This window comes from Pteropus alecto, unplaced genomic scaffold (assembly GCF_000325575.1).
Source record: "Pteropus alecto unplaced genomic scaffold, ASM32557v1 scaffold7, whole genome shotgun sequence".
Taxonomy (NCBI): Eukaryota; Metazoa; Chordata; class Mammalia; order Chiroptera; family Pteropodidae; genus Pteropus; species Pteropus alecto.
Window position 1 is genome coordinate 60,607,915 of NW_006494614.1, and position 25,185 is coordinate 60,633,099.

The 25,185-nt window shown below is 43.1% G+C and overlaps 2 protein-coding genes and 1 pseudogene across 2 annotated transcripts in view; 2 read left to right on the top strand and 1 right to left on the bottom strand.

The window, feature by feature from the left end:
- Positions 1 to 6,615: 6,615 nt before the first annotated feature.
- Positions 6,616 to 23,417, bottom strand: EMC8 (ER membrane protein complex subunit 8). Its single transcript, XM_006926734.3, has 5 exons — positions 22,934 to 23,417; positions 14,486 to 14,562; positions 8,358 to 8,427; positions 7,613 to 7,707; positions 6,616 to 7,082 (listed from the first exon to the last, which is right to left on the bottom strand). The coding sequence occupies exons 1-5, from the start codon at positions 23,162 to 23,164 to the stop codon at positions 6,923 to 6,925; spliced, it is 633 nt and encodes a 210-aa protein (XP_006926796.1). The 5' UTR covers positions 23,165 to 23,417; the 3' UTR covers positions 6,616 to 6,922.
- On the top strand, positions 17,988 to 22,931 carry LOC112474582 (annotated as a pseudogene).
- Positions 23,418 to 23,548: 131 nt separating the features above from the next.
- The window catches only part of LOC102880649, an 8,097-nt gene continuing 6,460 nt past the window's right edge, over positions 23,549 to 25,185 (top strand). The window contains exons 1-2 of the mRNA XM_006926735.3: positions 23,549 to 23,630; positions 24,785 to 24,858. Of these exons, the coding sequence (XP_006926797.1) occupies positions 24,786 to 24,858 (73 nt within the window). The 5' untranslated portion in view covers positions 23,549 to 23,630; position 24,785. The remainder of the gene's footprint in view (positions 23,631 to 24,784; positions 24,859 to 25,185) is intronic.

Genomic DNA, 25,185 nt, shown 5'->3' on the forward strand with positions numbered 1-25,185 from the left:
GCATTCTTAGCGTCTAGATTGGCCTGAGATGGGATCCTCTTCAGTGGTCTTCAACCTTTTTGGTACTGGAGACCAGTGCTCTTATGAGAACCTAATGTCTGATGATCTGAGGTGGAGCTGAGGCGGCGATGCTGGCGCTGGGGAGCGGCTGCAAATACAGATGAGGCTTCGCTCACTTGCCCGCTGCTCACCTCCTGCTTTGTGGTCCAGTTTCTAACAGGCTGCAGACCGGTACTGGTCCACAACCCAGGGGTTGGGGACTCCTGCTCTAGATGACTGGTGATCTGGACACGCGACCATTCTTTCTTAAGTCTTTCAGGGGGTAGTCAGAAGGTTATCTATAGTATTTATGTATCTATCTATATCTGTATCTCCAGGCATAACTGGAGAATTCAAAAGTTTAAGTTCCCAGTCTGGTTAAAGCAAGAGTACATCATTTCCTGGTTTCCTCGTGCCTCGGCCTACTTGATTTTAGCAATTTAGCAGCTTAACTATAATGATTCTACTTTATTTCTTCACTCTTCGACATCACAGGTGATTAGGAAGGCAATATAAACAAAAGTGTTAAAGAAATGTCAACTGCTGTTATCTTTTGAGAACAAATTTTTTAATTTATTCATTCATACAAAAGACGTTCACCGAATGTTTACTATGAATAAGTGCTTAGTTTCTTCCTAGCAAAAGGACTAAGGAGTTGTCCTTTACCTCGGGGTTAGTCTGGCCAATAATATGTTCTAAAATTGTTAAAGTATTAGCGGTGAAGAACTTTTTTCAATGTAGCTCTAACAGATTCTAAGTACTAGCACATGTATTATTCCCTCTGGTCTTCCTGGCGTCGCTAGAAGTAGGTGTTATGGCCCTCATTTTTCAGACAAGACATGAGGGGTAACTCTCCCACGGCCACAGAAGCAGACAGTGGCAAAGCTGAAATCCACATCTGGCACTCTCGCTCATCACTACCACGCACTTCCTCCTATCGGCTGATACTAGACAGGGCTATAGCATTTGGAGTTACCAAGGAAGAAAAGCGAGGCACTGCTGGGGGCGACAGGAAGAGTCTCTATTTTGAGAACATCCAATCCTGAGAAATGATCAACTCTTTCTTAGTAATGAGGTGAACGGGGGAGAAGAGGACCTAGAGGTTACCGAACCTAGTCCATCTTAGGCTTCACTTAATTCCTAGTGACCAGGGAGCCCCATGGCCCTTGGTGACTTCAGTGAGTGTCCTGCCCTGGGGCAGACTCCCCAACCACTGTGGACTGTGCTAGGGCAGTAGCCTTGCCTATAGAATTTCACGAGAATTCTGAAATATAATTATTTACAGATTTATTGATAGTATCTGGGACGTGTTTCAGACAGCACTAAATATAGGATGCTATTCTGCTTTCTTTACAAGACAACACAACTTCCAGCCAAAGGTTTCTTCCAGCCAAATTCCAGTGGATGCCATGCTGGTACTTGTCACACTATTTTGAAAGCAAAAGACCAGGAGAACACAATTCTCGACAGTTCAAAAACCGGACTAGATCGCACATTCTGAAGAAAAAATTTCAGATCACTGCAAAAAAAAATGTCCACCCCAGTAAGTTAATCCTAAGAAAAGGCTTCTTAGAAGAATGACCATTTATTTCTAAGAAATGGCAAAGTTGATCAGATTTTGCATCCCATTCAAGGATATCTTAAACATTTTAAGGAGTAACAATCGACATTATGAGGATAAACATATTTAAGTTATCTCCTGCATTCTGAGGTATATGGAAATTAAGTCAGATTAACACATCACCTACCTAAGAGTTAGCAAGGGGAACACAAACTAACATTTGTGCCAGGCTTTCTATTGAACTGAAGGAAAAAAATCCAATGCTTAAGAGTCACTGAGTTGATGGAAAGCCTCAAGATATGTCAATTAGTAAGCGGAAGTCTATTTTTAAATTCAGCTCTCATCACTAAAATTGCTAAAAATGTCCACAGGGTATGGAGATTAATGCTCATGGCTATTTTCTACTCACCATGATGTAATAAAGTAGCTACTGTGTTAAGACAGATATAATACTAAAAAGGAGCAGTTTTAGAAGCAAATATTTTTCTTTTGAAGGCAAAACAAAAACGGTGAGAATTACTATATGCAAGAACAATAGTTTTTCCAAGTACATCAATCAGAAAAGGAAGCTATTAAATCTAAGCTAATTATACAAGAACTTTTTTTTACTGATGAGGTTTAAAAATGCCAGATCTCTGAGAAATTAACTTGAATATTTAATTCACTCAAGATTTCTAAATTGTTTTCTATTTTATATCAACCTAATTTCATTAAATTAGCAAAATCAATTTTTCCTTAGTAAGCATAATGCTTTTTGTTACTTAGGAAGTTACTGCCTACTGCTCCATGTTTAATATCTTCAGTTCTTAAATGCAACCATGATTAGAATTGGAAAATGACATTCTTATATAAATTAATAATTAATTTGTCCTACTCACCTCTTAATGGACGTTATGTAAGAGATAAAAATGATTTTAAGCATATGGATGGCTGTAAGGGGTCTATCTCCACACACACATACCTTCTCTCCTTTCTAAGCCCTTTAGATTTAAGAAAGAATTATTTAGGAACGTTTTGATGGACAAGGATTTTTCTCAATGTACAAATGTACTTTGTGTTGCTCCTTGAAGTCTTTTCTATATAAACGCAGAGTATGAATACATTTCAGGCAGCTATTAGACAGGCTTTATCTTGGGTAGGGAAAAAGCTAAGCTTGTTCTTAGGGCCGGGGAGCCCAGCACAGTGGCCAGAGGTTCAGCGGCTTTTGCACTTTTTACAAGGATATAGGAGCAGGTATCTGCATCTTGGAAATGTTTTTTTTGTTTTTTTGTTTTGCAAATATGTTCTTTCCTTATAAATATTTAATATGTTTTCTTCTGACAATGTAAGCCTTACTTAGCCATAGGAAGGGATCCTGGTTCTAGGCTGAAATCCACACCGAAGGATGGCACACATTCTTGGGGAGCTGGTGGGAGTATCAAGTGCAAGAATTCCACAAAGAGTTGTGAAAATGAGGGAAAACAACCCAACAGGTTTTTTTGGGGGGGCGGGGGAGGTTATTTGGAATTTATTTGGTATAGGTCAGCATAGAGAGAATGGACATCTTTGTGATACAAATTCTTTTTCTAAAGAACAATGGCATATCTTAATTTATGCCTTTTTCTTTCGTTTTATTATTTTCTCCTTTAAAAAGTTTGCATATCTTTTGCCAAATTTACTAATATTTTGCTATTGTAAACTATATCTTTTTAAAAAACATGCACAGTATACATTTAAAAAGATTTTTAATGCTTATCCAGTAATTCAGTTACTATAGGTACGGTTTTTCATATCCGTAGCCACTTTATCTACCCTTAAACTTTATTTCAATTGCATTGATTTTGTCATATAATCTCTACTATGTCTGATAGAGGGTTCAAATTTGAATATGTCTCCTAAAACAGCTTCATAACTGCTCTGACAACTTTCCTGAGAACCAACCTAACATAGCTTTTGTCATTTTGAGAACATCAGAACACAGGGAGAGGAAAAGTTGAGTGGCAGGGGAAGATGGAGGCATTCATAATTTCTATTTAACATGGATTTATTAAAAACTAGGCCTAGAAAACAAAAATGGCAAAATATTGACAATGGTAAATGTAAATAAAGAATTTACAGGACTTTTCGTACGATTTTTGCAACTTTCTAAGTGTAAAATAATTTTCAAATGAAAAATTAAATAGAAGCCTTCAGGAACAACTAAAATCATGAACACAAATATGCTAGAGCTACTGCCACACTTTCCTCTGAAGCGGGGGTCCCCAACCTCCGGGCCACTGACTGGTATCATAGGTGGCCTGTTAGGAACTGGGCCGCACAGCAGGAAGTAAGCGGCTAGTGAGGCAAGTAAAACTTCATCTGTATTTGCAGCTGCTCCCCTGCGCCAGCATCACCGCCTCAGCTCCACCTCAGATCATCAGGCATTAAATTCTCACAGAAGCACTGGTCCCTGGCGCCAAAAAGGTTGGGGACTGCTGTAATCTAAAGGATCCTTCCCTGTTCATGACCCTCCCAAGAGGCAATGAACATGTCACATCTTTCAACATTTCTCAGCCACAGTTGAAGGGACAACCCAAGGAAGTTAATCCATTGGTTAGCCTGTGGCCCAAAAATTATGCCCAACAGGCTAGATATAAAGGTGAACTGCGCTGATTAGGTGCTTCTCTATGGAATTTGAAAAGTGAAAAACAGAACTGGTTAGCAACAGAAGTTGGCATTGAAAGGTGGTAACGTAGAAGGGACAATAAGCTGCCCTGCACCCTGAGCAAGGTGTGTTTAGAGCAAACAAACCATGAACAAGAGGAAGTTAGCCAGTGCTGAGACACAGTCACTTGGAGCCGTCACATTCATAGTCATATACTAGGATGAGAAGTCAAGCATTTCTGCAGCTGAGGTTCTCGAGAGCTGACCCAAATCTGAAAACCTCCTCCAGATTCTAGACTCCATGAGATCAGGCCCTGGGTTGGCTCGGTTTCATTTCGAGGCCCTCATTGTTCCCCATGAATCCTTGTGAGTCTTCATTCCTCACAATCAGAAGAACCCAACTAAATCCTCTAAGCGATAATTTTCCCTGTAGTTGAAAAATATGAGGCTTTTAGATTTTGTAAATACAAGCCTAAAGTCAAATACAAGCCTCAAGTATTTTGTAAATACAAGCCTAAAGCTCTGCCATGAAATACTATATTATATTCATTGTATAAAATTACATTCCTAACCAATCAAAAATTTAAAAACCATTCTTCAGTTTAAACCCATCCTGTCCTAGTCCGCTCAGGCTGCTATAACAAAATACCACTAACTGGGTGGCTCATCAGCAGAAACCTATTTTTTATGGTTCTGAAGGCTGGAAGTCTATTGCCAGCATGGTCAGGTTCTGGTGAATGCCCTCCTCTGGGTTGCGGACTGCTGACTTCCCCGCGTCCTCATACAGGGGAGTGAGAGTGCTCTGCGGGGTTTCTTTTATAGGAACGTTAATCCATTCATGAGGGCTTGACCCTCATGACTTAACCACCTTCCACAGGCTCCACCTCCTAAAACCGCTTAATGCCATCACAGATGAACTTGGGGGGCATGGAAACATCCAGTCATCCTGTTATTAAATCCCTCATTTTCACTCTCCAGCTTTCTTTCTTTACAGAGCCAATTTTTCATATAGAACCTATGTGAACACAGAGGCAAATGCTGGAGTTGCTTACTAGCCTTCTTGCCTCCAGACATGATTCAAACCCATGTCAGCCAAATGACAAGTGACCACGTTACATCCAAGACACACAAGTGACCTGAACTGCTGACCTTCCCATGCACCTGGCCAGTTGTTTGCTACTTTGCAGTCTGAGTTGTGTGACCCTGAAGGGTTTTAAGACTATCTTTAAAATGCCTCCCAAACTAGCCTTAGCCACATCTTGATTCCAAGTAGCTCTGATCTTGAACTGAAGGTAGCATACACTCCTTTCAATCCCAGAAAAAGATAGCCTTTTCTGTGGTAAATGCTACAGGTGATTCTTCTCTGTTTTTGAAACAAACACAAACCCATTCCCTTTGGACAAGACCGCATACATACTCCATCTGAGATGGTCCTGGCTTGTAAGGCGAGGTCAGTGAGAAAGATGGAGTCCACCACTCCTCTGTTTGTTTCCCATATGAAATAATATTGGCTTCAAAAGTTAAGGGTAAGAGTAGTTTGAAGAGAGGGGAAGAGAGAATTTGGTGGATCAATGAAAGCACATCTATTATAGGCACTGTTTGAAATTACTTTTTTCTACCTATCAAGAGAAAATAATGAATGCTGTGTCACAAACCCTTTCAATAGATCATACCAATTGTTACAAATTTCCTTCATGTGGTCAAAGAAAAAGACTGCAGAAAAGATATAATGCTCTTAACTCCACACAAAATAATCCATATAAAAAAGAAAAAATTCAATGGCACCATCAAATTTCTCTCTCAGTTTCCTATGATTGGGTTAAAAAGCTTGGCCATAATAAGTTCCACGTAAAACATTACAGTGTTCTGTAATCTTGGGGAGTCTAAGTTTTGTTTTGCTCCTGTTGCTTCAAATACAACAGAAATAGTTATTTTAAATTCATAAATTACAACCATTGGATAATCATGCAAATGAGTTAGGACTGATTCTTGCCTTTTAAAAATAATCTTGGCACTGTTTCGTTTTTCCTGATTTGATTCCACAGGTTACAAGCTTTCTGGCTGATTGAGTAGCATTACACTGGGCTCCCGTTACCAACGATGTTTGTTTTCACCCTTAATGATGGTTTCTCAGGCAACAGTGGCATTATTCCCACTGTGTAGAGCTGCGGTGGCTACGTGAGCTCGACACCGTGTGGAGCAGTGCTGTTTGTGGCTGTGGCCTCCCGACCAGTGAACACCCACACACAGGTTCTCAGACATGGGCACCGGCATGCCATGCGCCTGCCCAATCCCAAGATGGGACATGAACTCAAACGGGATGAAAACTCACAAACGTTCTCATGTGGGTATAACACATGGTTGTTGGCTTAAAAAGTATCCTCTCCAGATTATAAAAGGTTAGTTAAAATCGTTTAATAGGAACAATCTTGGACAAGCAGAAACAGCTTTGATAGGGAGGATTACGGTAACGCAACTGGGAAGGACTCCACAGTCAGATTGGATAGTCCGTACCGCTTCTAAAGACTCTGCATTAAAAAGACGACTGATGGGACATTCTGCCCTCCTTCAAGGCACATACCACGGCTGAAAACTGTCAGTTTTCCACACAGCCTATGAGATATTTTATCTACATTTAAAAATAGCTTTTCTTCTTCAGCGTAGTGGAAATGCCCAGAGACCAGTCACTGAAGTCCCTCCCTAACACAGGTGCAGAACAGCTTTATTGATCTCTGGGTTTGTCCAGTCATTCCGAATGTCATCCAGGTGGTTATCGAAATCCACGAGCGTTTCATAGGACCGGCTATCCAGGAGTGATGCTGAGATCCTCTGGGCCTCCGGCCAGTCTTCACAGTAATCGCTATGGGGTGAAACAGAAGAAATCAACCTCTTAACGAAAAGGCGGCTTTTTAATAAACAAAAAACCTGCCACATAAAGAGTGGTATAGGAAGACAATAATGAGTACTAGCAAATGTGTACATTTTAAACACATAAAGACGTTCATAATTGATATAAAACATGGTTAAGATATGAAAAAAAAATCCTCCAAATGAAACGCTGCAAGAGCTGGAGGTAGATGACCGATGTTTTCAGAGTTATTACAAATAAACCCAAACCAAATGCCTGGGAAGAGGCTCTGGCTTGCAGAGCAGTGCCCTGGGGCTGGGGACAGGAAGACCCTTGAGTAACACTTCGGTTCTCTACTGCTCAGAAGCTCTGTTGGCCTTAGTCCCCAGCAGCTGAAGAACATGCATGATTTCTGTATGAGGGTTGTGCGTTCCCTCACAAAACACAGGAGGTTGGCATCAGTTTTCCAGGGGGAGCTGAGTGCTCGGGAACAGCCCCCAGCATACTCTGCACACAGGTCACCCCAAGAACACGGCACTCACTAGTGTGGGTCTCTGCACCGCCATTTGTTTTCGTGGTGTTCGTACACATGGATCGTAGGTACCATGCAGTCCATCGTAAACTTAGTGTTGTCTACCTGCACGCAAGACAAAGGACACACCTGTGAAGAGCGTTAACAAACAGCCAACAGCCAGCACTTTCTGGAGGTCCTTAGGCACCTTCTCGTGGCCCGCAGCAGAAATTCTGCCTTACAGTGTACAGACACCGCGAGCGTGGCCTACGGTAAACTGTATGTTATGCAGGATAAACAACATGTATTTCATTATTTTTTCACAAAAGTGGGGCTTCGAAACATTACTTCTTCCCTCTCCGTTAGGATTCTGTCTGAATTGAGATTGTTTAACAAGGCTCTTATGTTAGCTACATATCTACCTGACTCCTCCTTCCTTCTTTTTCCCCTACAGGGATCTCACACTTAAGTGTGCATCAGAATCATCTGGAAGCTTATGAAAATACAGATTGCTGGGCCCTGTGAAATTGCATTTCTAGCAAGTTCCCTGCTCGTGCTATACTGCTGGCATGGGGACCCCACTGAGAACCACCAGATTTGAATGATTCTCCTCTTTTGGAGATCCATGTGCTGTGACAGCAAAAGGTGGCAATGGTCTGATGAAATATCTGCAGAAAGGAAGACCTCTTTATACAGCAAAGCTCCATGTTAGCAAGAGAATGCTCAGTAGCCACATTGTAAACAGAAGACACAACAGGCAATCAAGAGTGACTTACCATGATAAGAGCGGTATCACTGAAGCCCTCAGCAATTCTGGAGGCCACCTTTTCTGCAACCTGGTTCGGACTGCAGAAGAAGAACCAGTGAGTTTACCACATTCTAGTTAATGCTACCCAACATGTCTACCTACAGCACAGTTAATAAACAATAATAAAAGGGCTGACAGTGGTCCAGCTGCAATGACTTGTGCCGAGGACGGGGAATGCTGTAGGGGCAATGGGGAGCACAGTACAAAGCAGGTCCTGTCTCATTCCACTGGGAAACCCTTGCAGAGGGGATCCTGCGAAGGCATCTTCTGAATAGAAAGCCTCCCTGAAATCCAGTGGAGAGTGCAGCTAGGCCCTTAGGTGAACTGCTGCTGACCGCTCCTGCCTGTGCAAGCTCCAGGCTAGAAGCCTCCTACGCCTGCCTTTTCCATCTGCGAGCTCCCAGAGTGACTCTGTCCACCTCTTAGCTCCTGGCAATTGAGTCATTTACTTTTCCTTTTGAAAAAAATTTCTAAAATTCCTAAGCCATACCAAATCTTCTCCATGCTTGTGGCTTTCAATTGCTGGCTCTGGCCCTGCCCCATCCCAACCTTGATAAATGACAACTTTCAACCTTAAGTCAATAAAATAAATTACAGAGTGGCTCCCACATCACCCCTGGCTACCCCTACAACACAAAGTTATCCTTCTATCTGATTTCAGGAAGAGGCTTCATCCTACCCCTAGGCCCATCCACTCTGATCTCCTCCTCCAGACCTTAACTTACATTCTCTTTTCCTCCAATGACCCCAGCTCTGCTGTCAAATCTGAATAAGTCTTTTCTTTTTTTAGGAAAAAAATTACTTAACTGTTTCCCTCTAGCCACTGTCTAACCTCTCTCCTCCCTTTCAACCACATTTCTTAAGCTTCTTTAATAAGTCTTCAGTCCTGTCCCTCTTGCTCCATTTTCTCACACGATTGTGCAATCTGGCAATCTGTGCCCCTCTGTGGGGCAGCACCCTTGAAACCTACCAGCCACCTGCCTCCCTTCCAAGTCCTTCCAGCTGGAATCCACTGGGTCCAGGCAGGCTGGCCTATTTCCAGTTTCTCTGATTGAGGTTACCTTTCCTACTTTTCTTCACTTACTCACCAGGTACTATAGATTCTTTCCTTGCCTCTGCCTTCTTAATTCTCCCTATCACCCATTTTGTTCAGGCTATCACCACAGACATGGGTTTCTAAAATTGCTTCCTAACTGGTCTCAACTTCTAGTCTCTTATCTAATGTATCCTGAAACTCTTTAGATCAATTTTCCTAAAAATAAAACTTCCATCACCCACCCCTCTCCCCGCACCTGCCACTCACCACTGCTTGTAAGACGAAAGCCCACTTTTTTCAGTCTGACAAATCCAGGCCTTTCTCACCATGGACCTAGCCACCATTCCTAACCGCAGGAACGAAGCTGTGTGTGTCTTTAAAATTTCAGTAAATCATTTGCCTGGTCAATAAAACTGTCTATATATCACCTCCCTCACCCACACTGTTCCCTGTTTGGAATGCCCTTCCACGCCAATCTCTGCTTGCAGAATTCCTTCCCATCTTTAAAGCCCAGAAAATGTCACCCTCTCTGGGAGGTCTTGCCAAGCTGCCCCAGATGAGGTCCATTTGTCCCTTCTCTAAACTCTGAGTGTTTGCTTCTAAAAAGCATTGACACTTAATCCTTGGCATGCAGTTGTCTTTTTGTGCATCTCATTTTCCCTGCACAATTAGAATCTCAGCTTTCTGAAGTACGGACTGAGATATATATTTTAATAGGCATAAAAAAATTTATTGAGTTTATTTAAAGAAACACTATAAAATTATTTACTTATGATTGAGCTAAAAAAAGCAGATAATACTTTATAAAAAAATTTTATTTAATTATTCTATTTTCACTTTCAAAGTTGAGAATTTATAGTGACATGCTGATTAATCAAGTCTGCAGTATTACGTTAAAAAAATGAAACAACAAAACATTTTGAAAGAGAAAGGGCTCCAGGGATTCTTGTCCCTCAGGTCAGCACAGAAAGCTCTTAAAGTGAAGGGAGTGCTTCACTGTATTTACCAGGAGTCGACAAGTGCCAAGTCCCACAGCTCAGATGGGAAATGGCGAGGAATAGGAACACGGCTGCCTACGCAACCACCAAATGTGGAAAAGGCACACCCCGACTGTTCTGCATCGTTATCGGTCCCGACCCACTTACACCTCAGCTGCAAAGGGAAAAGAAGTTGGCATTTGCTAAATATATGATCTTCCAGGTACTCGTAAGCATGCCATGAAGAAACTTACAAAACTGTTATCCTAACATTTATGATTATCATAGTAGTTGGTGACTTTATTGGAAAGGGGGCCAAGAAACATTCATTAAAAACAAGAACTACCATTTCAAATGCCCAAGAACTCAAATTTAAAATTTATTCTTTTTAAAGAGGGCAAAAGATGTATGGTTAATGAATTGCCAATTTTACTTTTTTTTTGTGTTATGCACTTAGTCTCAAATACTGACTTACTTCATTCCTAATGTAAGACTATTGCATTATATTAAAGTCATTACTGTGTTTCCTACCAGTCTGTACCAACTCCTGTTCTTGTGAAGAGTCGGCTGCCAAATAAAACTGCAGGCACCTGAGATAGAGACCACTTTGCTAACCCCATCTTTTCAACCAGCACACAGCTAGGCATTTACTCATAACTGAGATCTTATATTTTGTATCTAAAAGCTTTTTGTTAAGCATCTACCTCAGGCCACGGCACTTTGCCTGGAAATGAAATTTACCCACATGGAATGCTAATTATAAAGCAAAACTCCAGCAATTATGACTCAATAAAACCATGTAATAACCTCAAGTTTTGGAAATGAGTTAAGCAGTTACGAACACCTTACATTTCTTTTTATAATATTAAAACAATGAATGATCTTTTTTTGAAAAAAGTAATCACAGGACTAGCCTTTACTTTGAACCAAGCACAGAGCTAACCATGCTGTGTGTTGCTTCGCTCTATCCTCATGACGACTTGCTCAGGTTATAAGCTCTTAGCTACATTTTACAGATAAGACCACTGAGGCCCAAGTCACCTAGGATTTGAATCCAAGTCTACCTGGCTCCAAATCTTAGGCTGTGAGACACTGTTAATCAGCTGATATTTCTGAAACAAAATCAAATTTTTAGCTAGTCTGGCTGAAGAGAGAAGGGAAGATCTTTCATGTAGAGGCAAATAGTACTGAAGAAGGAAGCTGGTACAACTCCAGCTCCTGAGCTTCTAAGCTATGTGGCCTTTGTGCAGGGACCTGTCTGGAGTTTCTTCACCTGAGTCCTTGTGAGGATTAGACAGGATGATGTCAGTAAAGCCCCAGGCCAGATACGGTGTAAGGGACTCTAGGTTTACTCCTAACGCAGCACCAGCACATTGGAGGGGTAGATGAAATCCTGAAGTACAGCAGAAACTCATCAGATGGAAATAAAGGGTTATGGGGCACCGCCTCCACCCCTCCCAAGTTTAATCTTATGGATCTGACAAATGGCTGTTTAGTAGGTACTTAACCACTGACATCAATGGAGGAATGTAAACCCTCCAGAAGCATAGAGTGCGTGACGGAATGGGAAATTCTAGAAAATATGAATAGCATGAAAATGGTGTCTGAGTAAGATAAGTCTAGGCTGGGATGGCATGAGGTCTGAATAGAGGCAGGAAGATGGGGAGGCCATGAGCCAAATAAGATATGCAGACACAGAGCCTATGCAGGTCCACCTGGGGAGACCACGTAAGGCACGGATTTAGGGGTGGGGTGGGCATAAAGGAAAGGGAGATGTCTACGATCACTTGACAAGCCAGTGCCCTTACCTCTCGTCTAGTCTCCTCTCCTTTAAGAGTGGCTGTGGGAAAAGACTGCTCGGTTCAGGAAAACCCTCCTTCCAAGGATGGCTCCCCACTGCTTACAAAAGGAAGTTCGAAATAACTTAGAGCCCTGGTTGTGGCCTCACCCTACCTTTCCAGCCTTACTTCCTAGCATCTCTTCTGTGTTCACACTCCATGCCCCTGCCCCCATTTCTACCTGGTGTCTTCCTCATGCCATCCCCTCTTGGAATGCTCTTCCCTCCTGGCCTCCACATCCGAACTTGACAAGACCCTGCCCATGCTCGAGTGCCAGTTCAAATGGCAGCCCTTCCTGAGAGCGTCTCTGGCCATGCTCCTGCTGTCACAGCCCTCTGCATTATCCTCATGTCACCTGGCCTGCTGTCTTATGTTAGTCCTGTGTTGGCAATATCTTTCATATTCAAGCCAGCAGCCTGCAAGCAAGGGTCAAGAGTCTTTAGTTTTGCTCAGCGCAAAGCGTGGCCGCCTGGGGCAGGCATTCATGCCCAAACACCAAGCCTGATATGGGCCCCATGAACAGGCTTTATTTTGTATCGGGGATGGGAATGGAGAACTGAGTCGATACATTGGGGGGCGGGAGTGTGGGTCGAATGGAACGGAGAGGAGGTTCCAGAAGGAGCGAGGTTATTAGTAAGAGATGTACCCGAGGAAGAGAAACGAATGGTGCTTCTGGGCTCAGGGAAAGAACAGTCAGAGATGTAGCAGGAAAAGCTGAAAAACTGAGGCTGAGAGAGAGAGCCCATGCACTGTTATCCCAACAGAGGCTTCAACAGGGATCATTTTGAACCCAGCATTTCACTTGTTATCCTGCCTCCCTCAGAGTCCCAACTGGACCTAGTTCTCTAAGAGTACGAGGGTTTAAGTCCCTGAAGTGCATTTGTGCCTCAACAGTGACAGTAATACTTGGTCACCAGTTCACTGTATTATTTCTAAAAATGCTATTGAGTCCAACCTCTCACCTAGCTGGGCAAGTTGACATAACTCCAGGAATTTAGGTCTGGGGTCCTTCACTGTATCCCCTAACTGCCTGGATACTGGAGTCAGTCAGCTCTGACAACGTGAGGAAGGCATGTCAGTGCCTCCCGTCATATACCACGCAGGAGACTTCATATCCTCCCCAGCTCCTGGCGGGGGGAACTCAGATGAAGGTCAGGGCGCCAACTCCTCCGGGCTTTCCTTGTAAGGTCACATCAGGCTGGCTGCCAGGTGTGTCCCCTGACCAAAGGGCACAGCTCCTCTTAAGGAAGACTTCTTTTTTCTTAAAAACTTTTTTTTCTATTACTGTTGTCATACAGTATTATATTAGATTCAGGTGTACAATATAGTTATTAGACATTTTTATACCTTTTTTACAAAGTGATCACCCCAATAAGTCTAGTATCCATCTGATACCATACATAGTTATTACAATATTATTGACTACATTCCCTATACTGTAATTTATATCTGTGACTTTTTATAACTGGCAATGTGTACACCTTAATTCTTTCCCAAGGTGGACTTCTTTACTTAACTCTTTCCTTCCCATCCTGTCAGGCCCAGGGATGGTATTGACTTTTGTTACCAGCGTTGGGTTACTGCACTACTCATAAGTTCTCTTACGTACTGTACACACCTTTGGAAAGTATCTGCTTATTAAGCCCTCCTCAAATTATCCTAACTTCAGTGTGTCACCTTTTTCTGTTGAGGCCAAGAATGAGGCAGAAATAAAGCAGAGTTCTCCACTTTGCTTATTAGTGAGAAAGAAACCAGGAGCATGAAAACAGCAGCAAATATGAAGGAAGCAGCAAACACATTTTCATCACAGTATTAGACTCTCAGAGCACCAAGCCTAAAAGTTTATTTACCCTAAACGAGAGCAGTATTCTTTCGTAATGCTCTGCTCTACCTCATTCCTAGTTTGGGAATGGGAAGCAAAGCAAAGCTGACTGGGGACTGAAATTGAAGGCCCATGACTATTACTTTCACTATATGAATTGCCTTCAAGCAAAATAAAAAAGATACAAAACAGAATCTTGAAGTTAATATAAATGTTTAGACTTTCTATTGTTTGGAATTATCCATACCACAGGTCCCCTCAAATACTATAAACAAGCACAGAGGGTGGAGAGGGATTTTGTTGTCACAGATTTCATATCTTGAGCCTACAGGAGGTCAAAAAGCACATTGGAGATTGTCTCTTAGAGATAGTCTGTCACATGATTGTTCCTTCAGACCACAGAGGGCTTTTGCATGGACATACCTGGCATCCTTTACTCGTTCATTAGCTTGATAATAACCAGCAATCACATAGCTATTATCTTTGCACCATGAATCAATCTGAAAGAGGAACAAAAATTGGGAAAAGATAAATGATTTTTCCTTAAATATCAAGTCTCAGTAAACACAACAGACCTCCCCTCACCCAATGCAGAGACAAGATGCCTATAAACCTGTATCCTTCTCCACAGAAAGGCTACAAGAATAAAACAGATATTCACAGAACGCCTATAAACCTGTATCCTTCTCCACAGAAGAAAGGCTACAAGAATAAAACAGATATTCACAGAAAAACATGTGAGGCCAGAGAAAGCACAGAAGCAGCACGGGCCTCTCATCTCATTTTCACTGAGGTGGCGTGTCTTCCCATAGATGAGGACCCTGTAATGGCCAGGAGGGGTGGGGCTGGACATGAAATAACTTCCTCGCCCAGTCTCTGCAGAAAGCCTCAATGTCAACACATATTAAACAGGTGAGGTGCCGTGGGGAGGTGGGAGAGGGGGCTTGAAAAATTCTTAAGATCATTTAAATCAATCCTTCACAGATAAACAAACTAAAGCTCAGAGTTTCTAAGTTTGCATAGCCAGTAGCAGAGCCTGAATGGGAATCTAAGTCTCTCTTGAAATCAAGTCTTTTTATACTATATTTTGGTATTCCTACCAACATACCAAGAAAAACCCTTCATACTGGGATGTGGAGTAAACAGGCACATGTGTGCAGGGGGGCAGATACAGGTTGGGACACACACACTCAATTCCCTGCGACGTGATTTTAAATGGGAGCACGGTGGCCGACTTTGAAAGTTTTTTTGTACATTTTATAAAGCCACTCTTCTGTCATCAGATTTCGTTTCCTGCAGGCCTAATGCCATTATTAAAAACAAAAGGTCATCCCAATTGTTTTGCTATAATGGAATTTTAATAATACATTGCAATAAATTCTATTCTCAGTCTGCAGAGGAGGAAAAAAAATTGATCCTTGCTTTTTTCACAGTGAATTAATTGGTTAAAAATGTTTTTCCTTTTCCTTTTTTTAAAAAACATAAACCTATTGCTCTTTTTCTTGAACTCTGGATTGGACCTCAGACAGTCTCCTTTATGACTAAAAGCAGACATTAGAAGACCGTTATAGTCCAAGGTTCCCTGGCTCACACAAGGATTAGAATAATAATTCTGGCCTCCTAAGAGCTCACGAATTACCATATTGGGTCAAAACCAAGGCTCATTGAACCAATTAGATGTTTTGGTCATCCACCCAAAAGATTAAGGCTACGTATCCAAAATATTTATAATGGCTTTTTCACTGTAACTTTGCTGCAAATAACTCCGAAATTACTTATATTTTGTTTCTATCATCTCTTAAAAGAATGGGTTGCAGGAATTTTCTATTGCTGCTTACAGCAGCAATTTCTTTCATTTTTTTTTTTTTCTCAACTTATTTCTATGTAGCACCAAAGGGCACAGTCTAGCTTTAAAATGTGGCATTTGGCCCCATTCCCTGAACTTGGACCCACTAACTTAGCCTCTCCTTTAGTATAGCCCTCCCAGCCTTCGTTTCTAATCAAAGATTGGCCTCTAAGTGCGTCCTCAGAGGGTTGTCCTTGTATACCGAGTTAGAACTACAGATGTGTCCCAAGTTTGGCTGTCTAGTTTCCTATTGCCTTTGTAACAAATTACGCAAACTTAGTGGCTTAACACAACACAGACTATCTTATAGGTCAGAAGTCTATAATGGGTCAGCAAGGCCGACTCCTGGAGGCTCTAGGAGAGAATCTGTTCCTTGCCTTTTCTAGCATCTAGAGGTCACCACATTTCTTAGCTAGTGGCTGCATCACTCTGACCCCTGCCTCTGTCATCACATCTTTGACTCTAAGTGAACTTCTGCTTCTCTCTTATAAGGATCCTTACACTGGGTCCATCAGATAATATAGGATAATCTCCCCATCTCAAAACCCTTATCTCATCTGCCAAGTCCCTTCTGCCGTGTAAGATTAACATATTCACAGGGTCTGGGGATTAGAACATGGACATTTTGGGGGCTATTTTTTGGCTGATCACAGTTTGTTTAATACAAAAATAAGATAAATTATATGTTACTGGTGACGTCTTGACTATCCCCAGCAGCAGTTTTCAGTGAGCAGCCTAAGCTGGTCCTAGATTCCTTTCCTGGGCTGAAGGCAAGGGTGCAGGGCCCCTCAGCAAACACACTGCACACCTCTACTTACACTTCACCTGAAGGGCAAATTCCTGTATGAAAAACTTCAAGGGCCTAACCAAATTCCAGCAGAAAAATAATGCCATTACCTTGAACTTCTAGCAGAACTCTCTGAAGAGGCTACTCTAAAAGTGAACCATGTTACAAAAGCTCTAGCTTAGTTTTAGACACTTTTGAATGATTCAAACGAGAATATCCAGGTTAACTGTATGGATCCCCACCCCAACCCCTGTCCACAGCTATCTAGATATAGACACAACTGGCCACCAGGTGAAGAATAGAGAACTAACTAAGGCCTCCCTACCAGCGATCAGAGTCCACAGAGACAGGGTAAACAAATGAGGGGAAGAGTTTTCTTTGACAGTCTTGAAAATGATACCGGATATTATCAGGTAAGAGTGACCTGGTGTGGAGTAAAAGTCAGCGTGTGGAAGATGAGCAGTGTGGACAGGGGTTGGAGTAGGGATGGGGAAGACAGGTCCTGAGGGCCTTCAGATTCCTGCAGTAAGCCCAATGGCTTGTTAATGAAAATCCTAGTGGATTTAAGCGGTAGCTTGTTCAGTAAAGGCAATTCACTCCCTCCTGAGGGGGGCTGGGCAAGGCAAAAGAACTGAGAAGCCGTTTAACCTCTGTTCTCAGTGAATCCATTTCTATTTTCCTTGCCTTGCTGCTATGATTCCCTACTCCTGTCATGTATTCTGCGAACAATCAAAATGAAAACCAAAGTTCAGGGTAACACCTTGAAAACCTAATGTCAACTTAATAAAACTGACTAAGTACAGGGTCCAAATTCTGCATTTACTCATGAAATTTCTTTTACTTTTCAGAAAGAAAGGACACTCTTACTTTGGCATTAAGCCCATCACCCTCTGTTCGATGCAATTTTAGACTCATTCCGTTCCAGACACCAAAACTACTAAAGGCTTTCGGTTCAACCCATTCACTCCCAATTAGGCTCAGCACAAAGATAGTAGCTTTTCTTAGTAAACTTGTGAACTTTTGCAAATGTGAGGCACCTTACAATTTTTAAGGCACTATTACCCACTTCACAAGACTATACAACAGCCATAAAGTAGGCAAGGCAGGGCACTGATAAAAATAAGCCACTCTGAGGAGGGCTTGCCACTTACAAGTTGAGGTTGTCTGTGAGTCTTCCTATCTGTAGCAATAAGCAGGCCTTGGAGGCTAAAAGTAAAGGGGCTGTTAATTTCACTGAGTAGAAAAGCTCTTTCTCGAGTGGGATGATGAGTTTTATATGGAAGAGAAAGTAGCTGAATAAATGAAAGAAGAGCTCTGGAGGTAGATGGGATGGGGACAGAGGGAGAAGCCAAGGGGAAGAATTAAAAGGAAGACCCAGAGCAGCCATCTCCTCCCAGGCTAGCATACGAATGTTCTGGAGACAAACAAGGGGCAGAAGGGAGTAGGGGGCTTAGGAAAAGGCCAGAGGACAGCAGTCATGCAAATGAGCACAGAGAAGGTGTACACTGAGGTAGTAGAAAGAATTCTGGACCAAAATCATGGTGATTAGGCCAACCGGCAAATAAGAAAGTCATCTGAGCAGAATGTAATCGAAAGCTGCTCCACAGTGCTAGGAAATCAAAGAGAGGGGAAAGGACAAAAAGGGCTTAGAGAAACAGCAGGTTTATGCTAATTTTCCTACTAATATTTTATGGGTTTTTGCTATTAGAAATAATTCTGTCACTACCTACGTCAAAGGGTTCTAAGGATAAATAGCAAGCGTAAGTACTTAAAAAACATAAATAGCACCCAGAAATGCAAGGATTTTTTTTTAATGGAAAATTACAGTGAAAAACCTTTCAAAGGAATCTGATGTTGCCTTTTGATGGGCTACATGTCAAGTCAGCCTCTCCCACTTACCGAAAATAATTACAATATGAAATTCCCTAAATAGAAAAAAGCCATGCGAATAAGGCCTTGTTTACAGTTTCATGGATTTAGATGCTTTACTAAAATTACATCTTCCATAGCAGATAACACTGATAAACTATGGCTCCATGCGCTGAGATTTTTCTTTGCCTTTAGGTTATAAAGTTGCTAAGTCAAAGCTGAATAATATAAACTTAAATACCTTAACAAAATTTTTGGATGGACTCAAATTGTAAATTTTCCTTTATTAGTGTACTGTGAAGGTTATTTAATCGATTGGCATCTTTTTCACATTCGTCAAATGCTGAGGCTATGATTCAAAATTTTGGTCAATGACAGCATAAACCACTATTGTTTGGCAAGGACAGTACTTGGGCAGTTTGTTTTTACTGTTGAAAATAAGCTATTGCAGAAAATCCAGTTTGGACTTAATTTTGCTGGATGAGAGACTCAAACAATGAAGGGCAAGTTTGGGGGAAGTGCTGGAAGCTGAGAGTCTGAAGTGCAGAGTGTAATGACCCAGAGGGAGCAAGATCAGAACAGAGGGAGTTCTGATCCGCTGCACCAAGTATGGTGCTGTGGCCGCTGCAGTCTTTGTGAGGTGATTGACTGACTACCAGATTATGAGTACGTAGAAGATGAAACTTTGCCAAATCCTTTCCTAACTCCAGCTTTTCCAGAGAGAGAAGATGGTGAAGGAGCTGAACCTGATGAAGAGCCAGGAAGAGGAGCACCTATTTCTGTACCTCCAAAGAGAACAGTTAAAAGGAATATGCTCAAGCTGGATGCTCAGAAATTAATTTCAGAGAGAGGGCTTCCCGCATTAGACATGTTTGATAAGGTAAAATTCAAAGGTAAAGGTCATGAGGGTAAAGACTGAAGACACTGATCAGATACACAGAGCAGTGGGCACACAGGCTATTCCCTAAACTGCAATTTGAGGATTTTACTGACAGAGTTGAATATTTAGGAAATAAAAAGGAAGTTCAGATCCGTTTAAAATGAATTCGTCTTGATCTCCCTATTTTGCATGAAGATTTTATTAGCAATGATGAAAGGGGAAAATAATGGCCACGATGTACCTGCTACTGAATTAGATCCCTTTTTGACAAACTCATCTGAAAGTGAGAACTTTGCTTCTGAGTCAAGTAGAAGCCTAATGGAAGAACAAAAACAAAGAATTGAGGGAAATAAACAACTGGCCTTGGAAACAAGGCAGGCAAAGCTACTGAGTAATAGTAGTAGTCCCTAGATAATGATTTGTTAATGAACAGACCCAGAGCACAGATAGCTGAAGATGTTAACATGGGTGAGGATCAAAGAGAGAAGTCAGATGGATTTAACAAAGACATTCTAGACAATCTGCATAATGATGCTGCCACCAATACTGTAAATGAAGAGGAGGAATTAAAAATAGAGAAAGCATGACTGGACCAGTCCTTTGAGGTTGGACAGGCCTCAACTAAGAGGAAATCTGTTAACTTGGTGTCTTCCGAGTTTGAGATTACTACATATTTTGAAATCCTTATTAGTAAAACCTTTATAGATTCCTGTTTAAAATCTGGTTATTATTAATTGTTCCTTATTAACCTAAAAAAAAAAAAAGAATAGGGCTTCCATGCAGTGCCCTTTCCTTCTCAATAAGCTGGAGGCAGTGGGCCCATCTTAAGAGTCAAGGTCCCCTCTGGGCATCCTCCCTCCCCAGGTAAGTGGTTTGGGAAACAGCACTGCTCCTTGGGGAAAATTCATGTAAAGGTGATTCAAATGCAATTGTTTATAGTTAGTATATTTAATTACCTCAAGTATTACACTCATATCTTATAATGGGAACATAACACTTTAACTCTGTAAAGGTTACTTAAGAATGAGAATAATTAGTAATATTTTGACAATTTCAAGGGCAGTTCAAGTTTGTCTTTAAGATGCTCTTAGGAATTTGATAGGATTTTATATGGACTTAAAATCAACAGAACTTTTCCTCCTATTCCTCTCACCACTCGGTTACCCTGTGACGACGCTTCCACTCACTCCAGAAAAGCTACAGTTCCTCAGGCTTCTGAACATGGCTCTCTCCTCATACCACACACTGTACTAGTCAATCCGATCTCCTCGCACGGCTTCAAGTCAATGAGAAGCTACTGGTTTCCTGTCTATATCTCTAGACTATCCATCTTCTGAGCTCCAGATGCACTTTTCAACACTAGGTTATCTTCGTTTTTCCCTCAGTGAAAGGCACCGCTGTCCTCCCAATGCATAAGTGAGACACTGAGGTGTCATCCTCGCTTCCTTTACCTATATCCACTTATGATTAGTCACTGAGTCCTGTGGATTCTCCTTTCTGGCTCTCCCCCAGTTTAGGCCATCTCTCTGTCTCTAGTCCCATACATACTCCTGTATCCAACACCCTCTTTGCTGCAGGTTGGAACAATTGCTCCAAGACATAAGTCTGAGCATGCAACTCTCCTCCAGTGGCTTCCTTCTGTCCTCATGACAGAAGGTGCCCTAACTCCTTTGTGTGATCTGCAAGGTTATCTATGAAATCTGTCCACTGCTCAACTCTCTACCTCAGGCCCCTTTACACTCTAGCTTGCTTCCTCCCCCACTTCATTTTCTCCTGGTCTTAGCACATGCTGGTCCTCTGCCTTGAATATTCTCTCCCCAACCCCTAGGTTACTATGGCTGCCCCAATGAATACCACTTGTATGTCCCCTTCTCTGGGAAACCTGCCTTCCCTAACTCTGCAATCCTCGGTTAGCTGACTTTTCTCTCAGACCCCTCACCACATTCTGCTTAACCCTACATATGGCATCTATTCTTCAGTATTGTACTTGTCTGCCTGATACAAGTTCAACTGCTAAGCAAGTACTGTGTTTGATCCACACCATATTCCTCTTGCATCACAGGCATGGCACTTTTGGAGAAACAAATAATCTTGCACTAATACGACTGGCAAGCCTAGTTCCCTGCAAGTGAATGCACTACATATATGCAATTAGCCTGCAATTCCCTTGATAACAGAATTAAGACAGTTGGTTGAAAAGACTTGTGTTAAAATATATACATGCACGATCCATGGATTTTTTGGTACCAACAGTGCATTCAGGAGCTAAAATGGTTGATTTTATGTCATCTATTTCTTATCTATCTTCTGCCCAGAGATAAGAAGAAATCCAAACAATGATGGTTTAATAGGCACTCAAAGATGTGCCCAGTAACCTTGGGCCATGACTGTTTGCCCAAAGGAACTTCCTGCTTATCAAGAATTTACATGGGTGTCATAATCAGGTAAATTATGAAATGGATTCATTTTACTTGGTGGGAGATATAGAGATAGGATTTCTACCTACACCATCTCAAATTTAACGACCTTTTGCATGAATTAACTAGTATGTTTTTAGTATCAGCTTATACTTACGTGAAAAAAAATAAAATAAAAAAACCAACAACCAGTAGCTCAGCTCAGGTACTGAGGCAGGTCTGAGGCTAGTTTATTTCTCTCTAAGGTTTTAACAACTCACTGGAATTTACAGGTGGTCTTTTTTCCTTTATTGAGCATCACAACGCAAAAAACTATTGCCTAGAATTCGATTACCAGCCAGTTTACCTGTAAGTCTTTTCCCCATTGTGCCTCAACAAAGCAGTCATTGCAAGCAGACACGTGAAAGTGTGATGGACAGAAGGAACGAATGCTCCAGCTTTTTGATTTCACAGTCTTGAGCTTTTAAAACCATGAGAGCATTCTAGATAAATCACTAACGGGACCAAATTCTCTTTATACAGCGCTCACACACACTCAAGGGGAGCAGCCCCTGTGATGTCAACATTCTCTCTAAACGTGTCTCAACTCAGGGACTCTAGAACACCAACATCAAAAGAACCACAGCGTTTACACTCATGTCAGATGAGGAACCGGCTCTGTGAAGGTGCTCGAGAAGTAAATTCTAGCGTTTAGATGCCAACGCATCGAATCTTCGCGCGACTTAAGACTCCAAATGTAAACACCTGTTAACGATGGCTTGTTCCTATAAAAGTTATTGGTTTGAGAAAATTAATATATTATTTGTTGCCTAAAGCACCTCTTAAAACACCCACAACAGTTAAAGTGGCTTCTTGTGCTGCCGCTACTATGAGCTGTCACCTGCGGAGCGCTTCCCAAGTGCCGGGCAAAGATCTACGCGCTCTCGTGAGTCATCCCGTTCATCTTCACGGCGACCTCAGGGGTTGGGTTCTAGGCTCCCGCCGGGCACCTGTCGGCTTCCAGCTGGGGCTAAATGGAAGCCGACCGCAAGCCAACCTCCAAGGGGCAGCCAGGCGCCCTTCGCATGCTTACCAAGGTGAGGGCCACCTCCAGCATGGGAGCGAGGGCCAGGGTGCCGTGGAAGAGGGGAATACAGTCCACGAAGAGGGTGTGGTGGGCGCCCGGGCCGCTCAGGGGCAGGTGTTCCTTGCGCGGCTTCTGCTTCTCGGCCACCAGTAGTCCATTGACGGCGCAGTGGGGGTACTTGGCGCCATGCAGCACCATCTTGCAGTAGGCCTGGGTGGTTAGCTTCATCCCGGGCATGCTGAGCCCGGGAGGGCTCCGGAGGCCCTAGGCGCTGGCTGAGGCCTGGATCCGCTGCCTAGCCGCGCGGCGCCTCAGTGGAGAAGTGGGATGAGGGGGCGGCTGCCTGGCGTGGCCTCGCGACTGACGGAGACCCCCTCAGGCTCAGTCCCGCTTCGGACTGGGGTCCTCGGACACCAGCTCTGGCCGGAGAAAGCCGAAGCGCCCGCCTCAGACTCTACTCGCGCTTCTCGCCCGGCGCCGCCGGAAAGGAGTCCGGCCCCGCGTTTTACGACATTCGCGGCGTTCCCCTCCTTCCGCTCCAGCGACCTCCGGCGCGGCCCGGCGCAGGGGCGGAGTCCTCCTAGATCCCGTGGTGCCCCGCGGCGCGGCCTCGCTCTCTTCCGGTCGCGAGGAGCCGGGGCGGAGAGGGAGGTCGCGGCGGGCACATCGAGCGTGGCTGCGGTGGCGGCAGCGGCGGCGGCAGGTGAGGCAGTCGGCCCCTGGCCCGCGCCCCCGGGAGACCCGGGAGGTTGGGGGCCCGGGAGATACCCTCAGTGCTGGCGGCCCAGCGCCTGCAAGAAGCGGCAGTTGGGCCTCAGACCCTGGTGACATTGAGGTCAGCCCTTGGGGGCTCCAGACTCGGGGGCCGCCGGGTAGCTGTTTGTGTGCCGCCCAGAAGCATCCTGCCGGGCTCCACCTGCTCTGACCTGACCGCGGTCTGGTTTCGGGTTCTGACCTTGGAGCGCCCGCTGGTGAAGGGCGTTGGCTCAAGAGACAGGTCGTCTTGCTGGCCTTCAAGGAGGCGGCCCCGAGGCCTACGCTGCAGCCTTGGCCCTCACCCCTTAAAACGGTGACTGCGCGACCGCCCCGGGTTTAACGGACTCTGGGAGAGGCGTTCTGCTTCCCCGCCAGCGGGCTAGGCTGGGGGAGAAAAGCGAGACAGGAGCGAGTTTAGCTCTGACGTCATGCTTCTGTTTATGCTGCACTAATTGGGGTATTTTCTGAATGTGTTGGGGAACCTATTCATCGTCCACAGCCCTGAACGACCCAGTTAAGGAGGGAAGATGGACCTGAATCTGGAAGGGCCTAAGGGAGACGTGGGTCATCCAGGTCATCCGTTATTCGCAGGGGTTGTAATTGGATCAGGGCCATATTTTCAGCCTTTCTCCCTGATTAATTTCCCTTTTCAATGCTATGCACGTATTCGATTTTTAACCAAATAACTCAGTTGAATGCAGTGCATGCCGCAGTTCCTGTGAGCTGTTATCTTTTCCCTCCAATCATTGGAGCCCATCATGGCAGCACAGTGTTTTACCTTTCTAGATTTTTCAGTCTCTTTATTAAAGTTTTTTCCCCTTGTTTTTTTTTTAAGAAAGCCCATTTTCTACTAATTGAAGTGTGTATAAAGTATGGCACTTGGTTTATAATGAATTTTCATAAAGTCGTGCTTACTGCTAAGAAAAACTTCATCCTAGGTTATTTTGTGAATTCAGAGTCAGTAGTGAAGAATGGGTCATTTACATTGGGGAGAAGAAAACAAAAGAATTGCACTGACTTCTAGAATGCACGGGGGCAAAAAGAATCATTCCTGATAGGTGTTTGCCCTCATTCATAAAGGTGTATGTTTTTATCTTTCAGAATGTTGGCTACCAGAGTATTTAACCTAATTGGCAAGCGAGCAATTTCCACCTCGGTGTGTGTACGAGCACACGGTAAGTGTAACTTTTCTTACTTTTAAATAGGCTGAGCTAATTTCATTTTGCTCCCACTATGTGTAAGGCCCTGTGCTGGAGTTTCAAACACAGATGTCTAAGATCTTGATTCTGCTGTTGAAAGACTTTAGGGAAGGGATAAATGTTTTAATGGGTTGTAGTTCTAGAGTAAAGATTATTTATGAATCATATTAAATACTAGTCTGGATCTTTACTTGTACTGATATTTTCTTCCTTTTCCTTCCTTTCCCATTTTTTCAAGTTCAAGTTTCATCCCTTTCAAGAGCTATTCTCCATTATACTTGACTTTAACGACCTCCTTCCCCC

Excerpts from the sequence above, each read along its gene's own strand:
- EMC8 (XM_006926734.3), bottom strand. The coding sequence starts at position 23,164 with ATGCCCGGGATGAAGCTAACCACCCAGGCCTACTGCAAGATGGTGCTG. Across the intron at positions 14,563-22,933 it reads TGGAGGTGGCCCTCACCTTG|ATTGATTCATGGTGCAAAGA; the intron begins GTAAGCATGCGA and ends TTCCTCTTTCAG. Across the intron at positions 8,428-14,485 it reads GAACGAGTAAAGGATGCCAG|TCCGAACCAGGTTGCAGAAA; the intron begins GTATGTCCATGC and ends CTTCTTCTGCAG.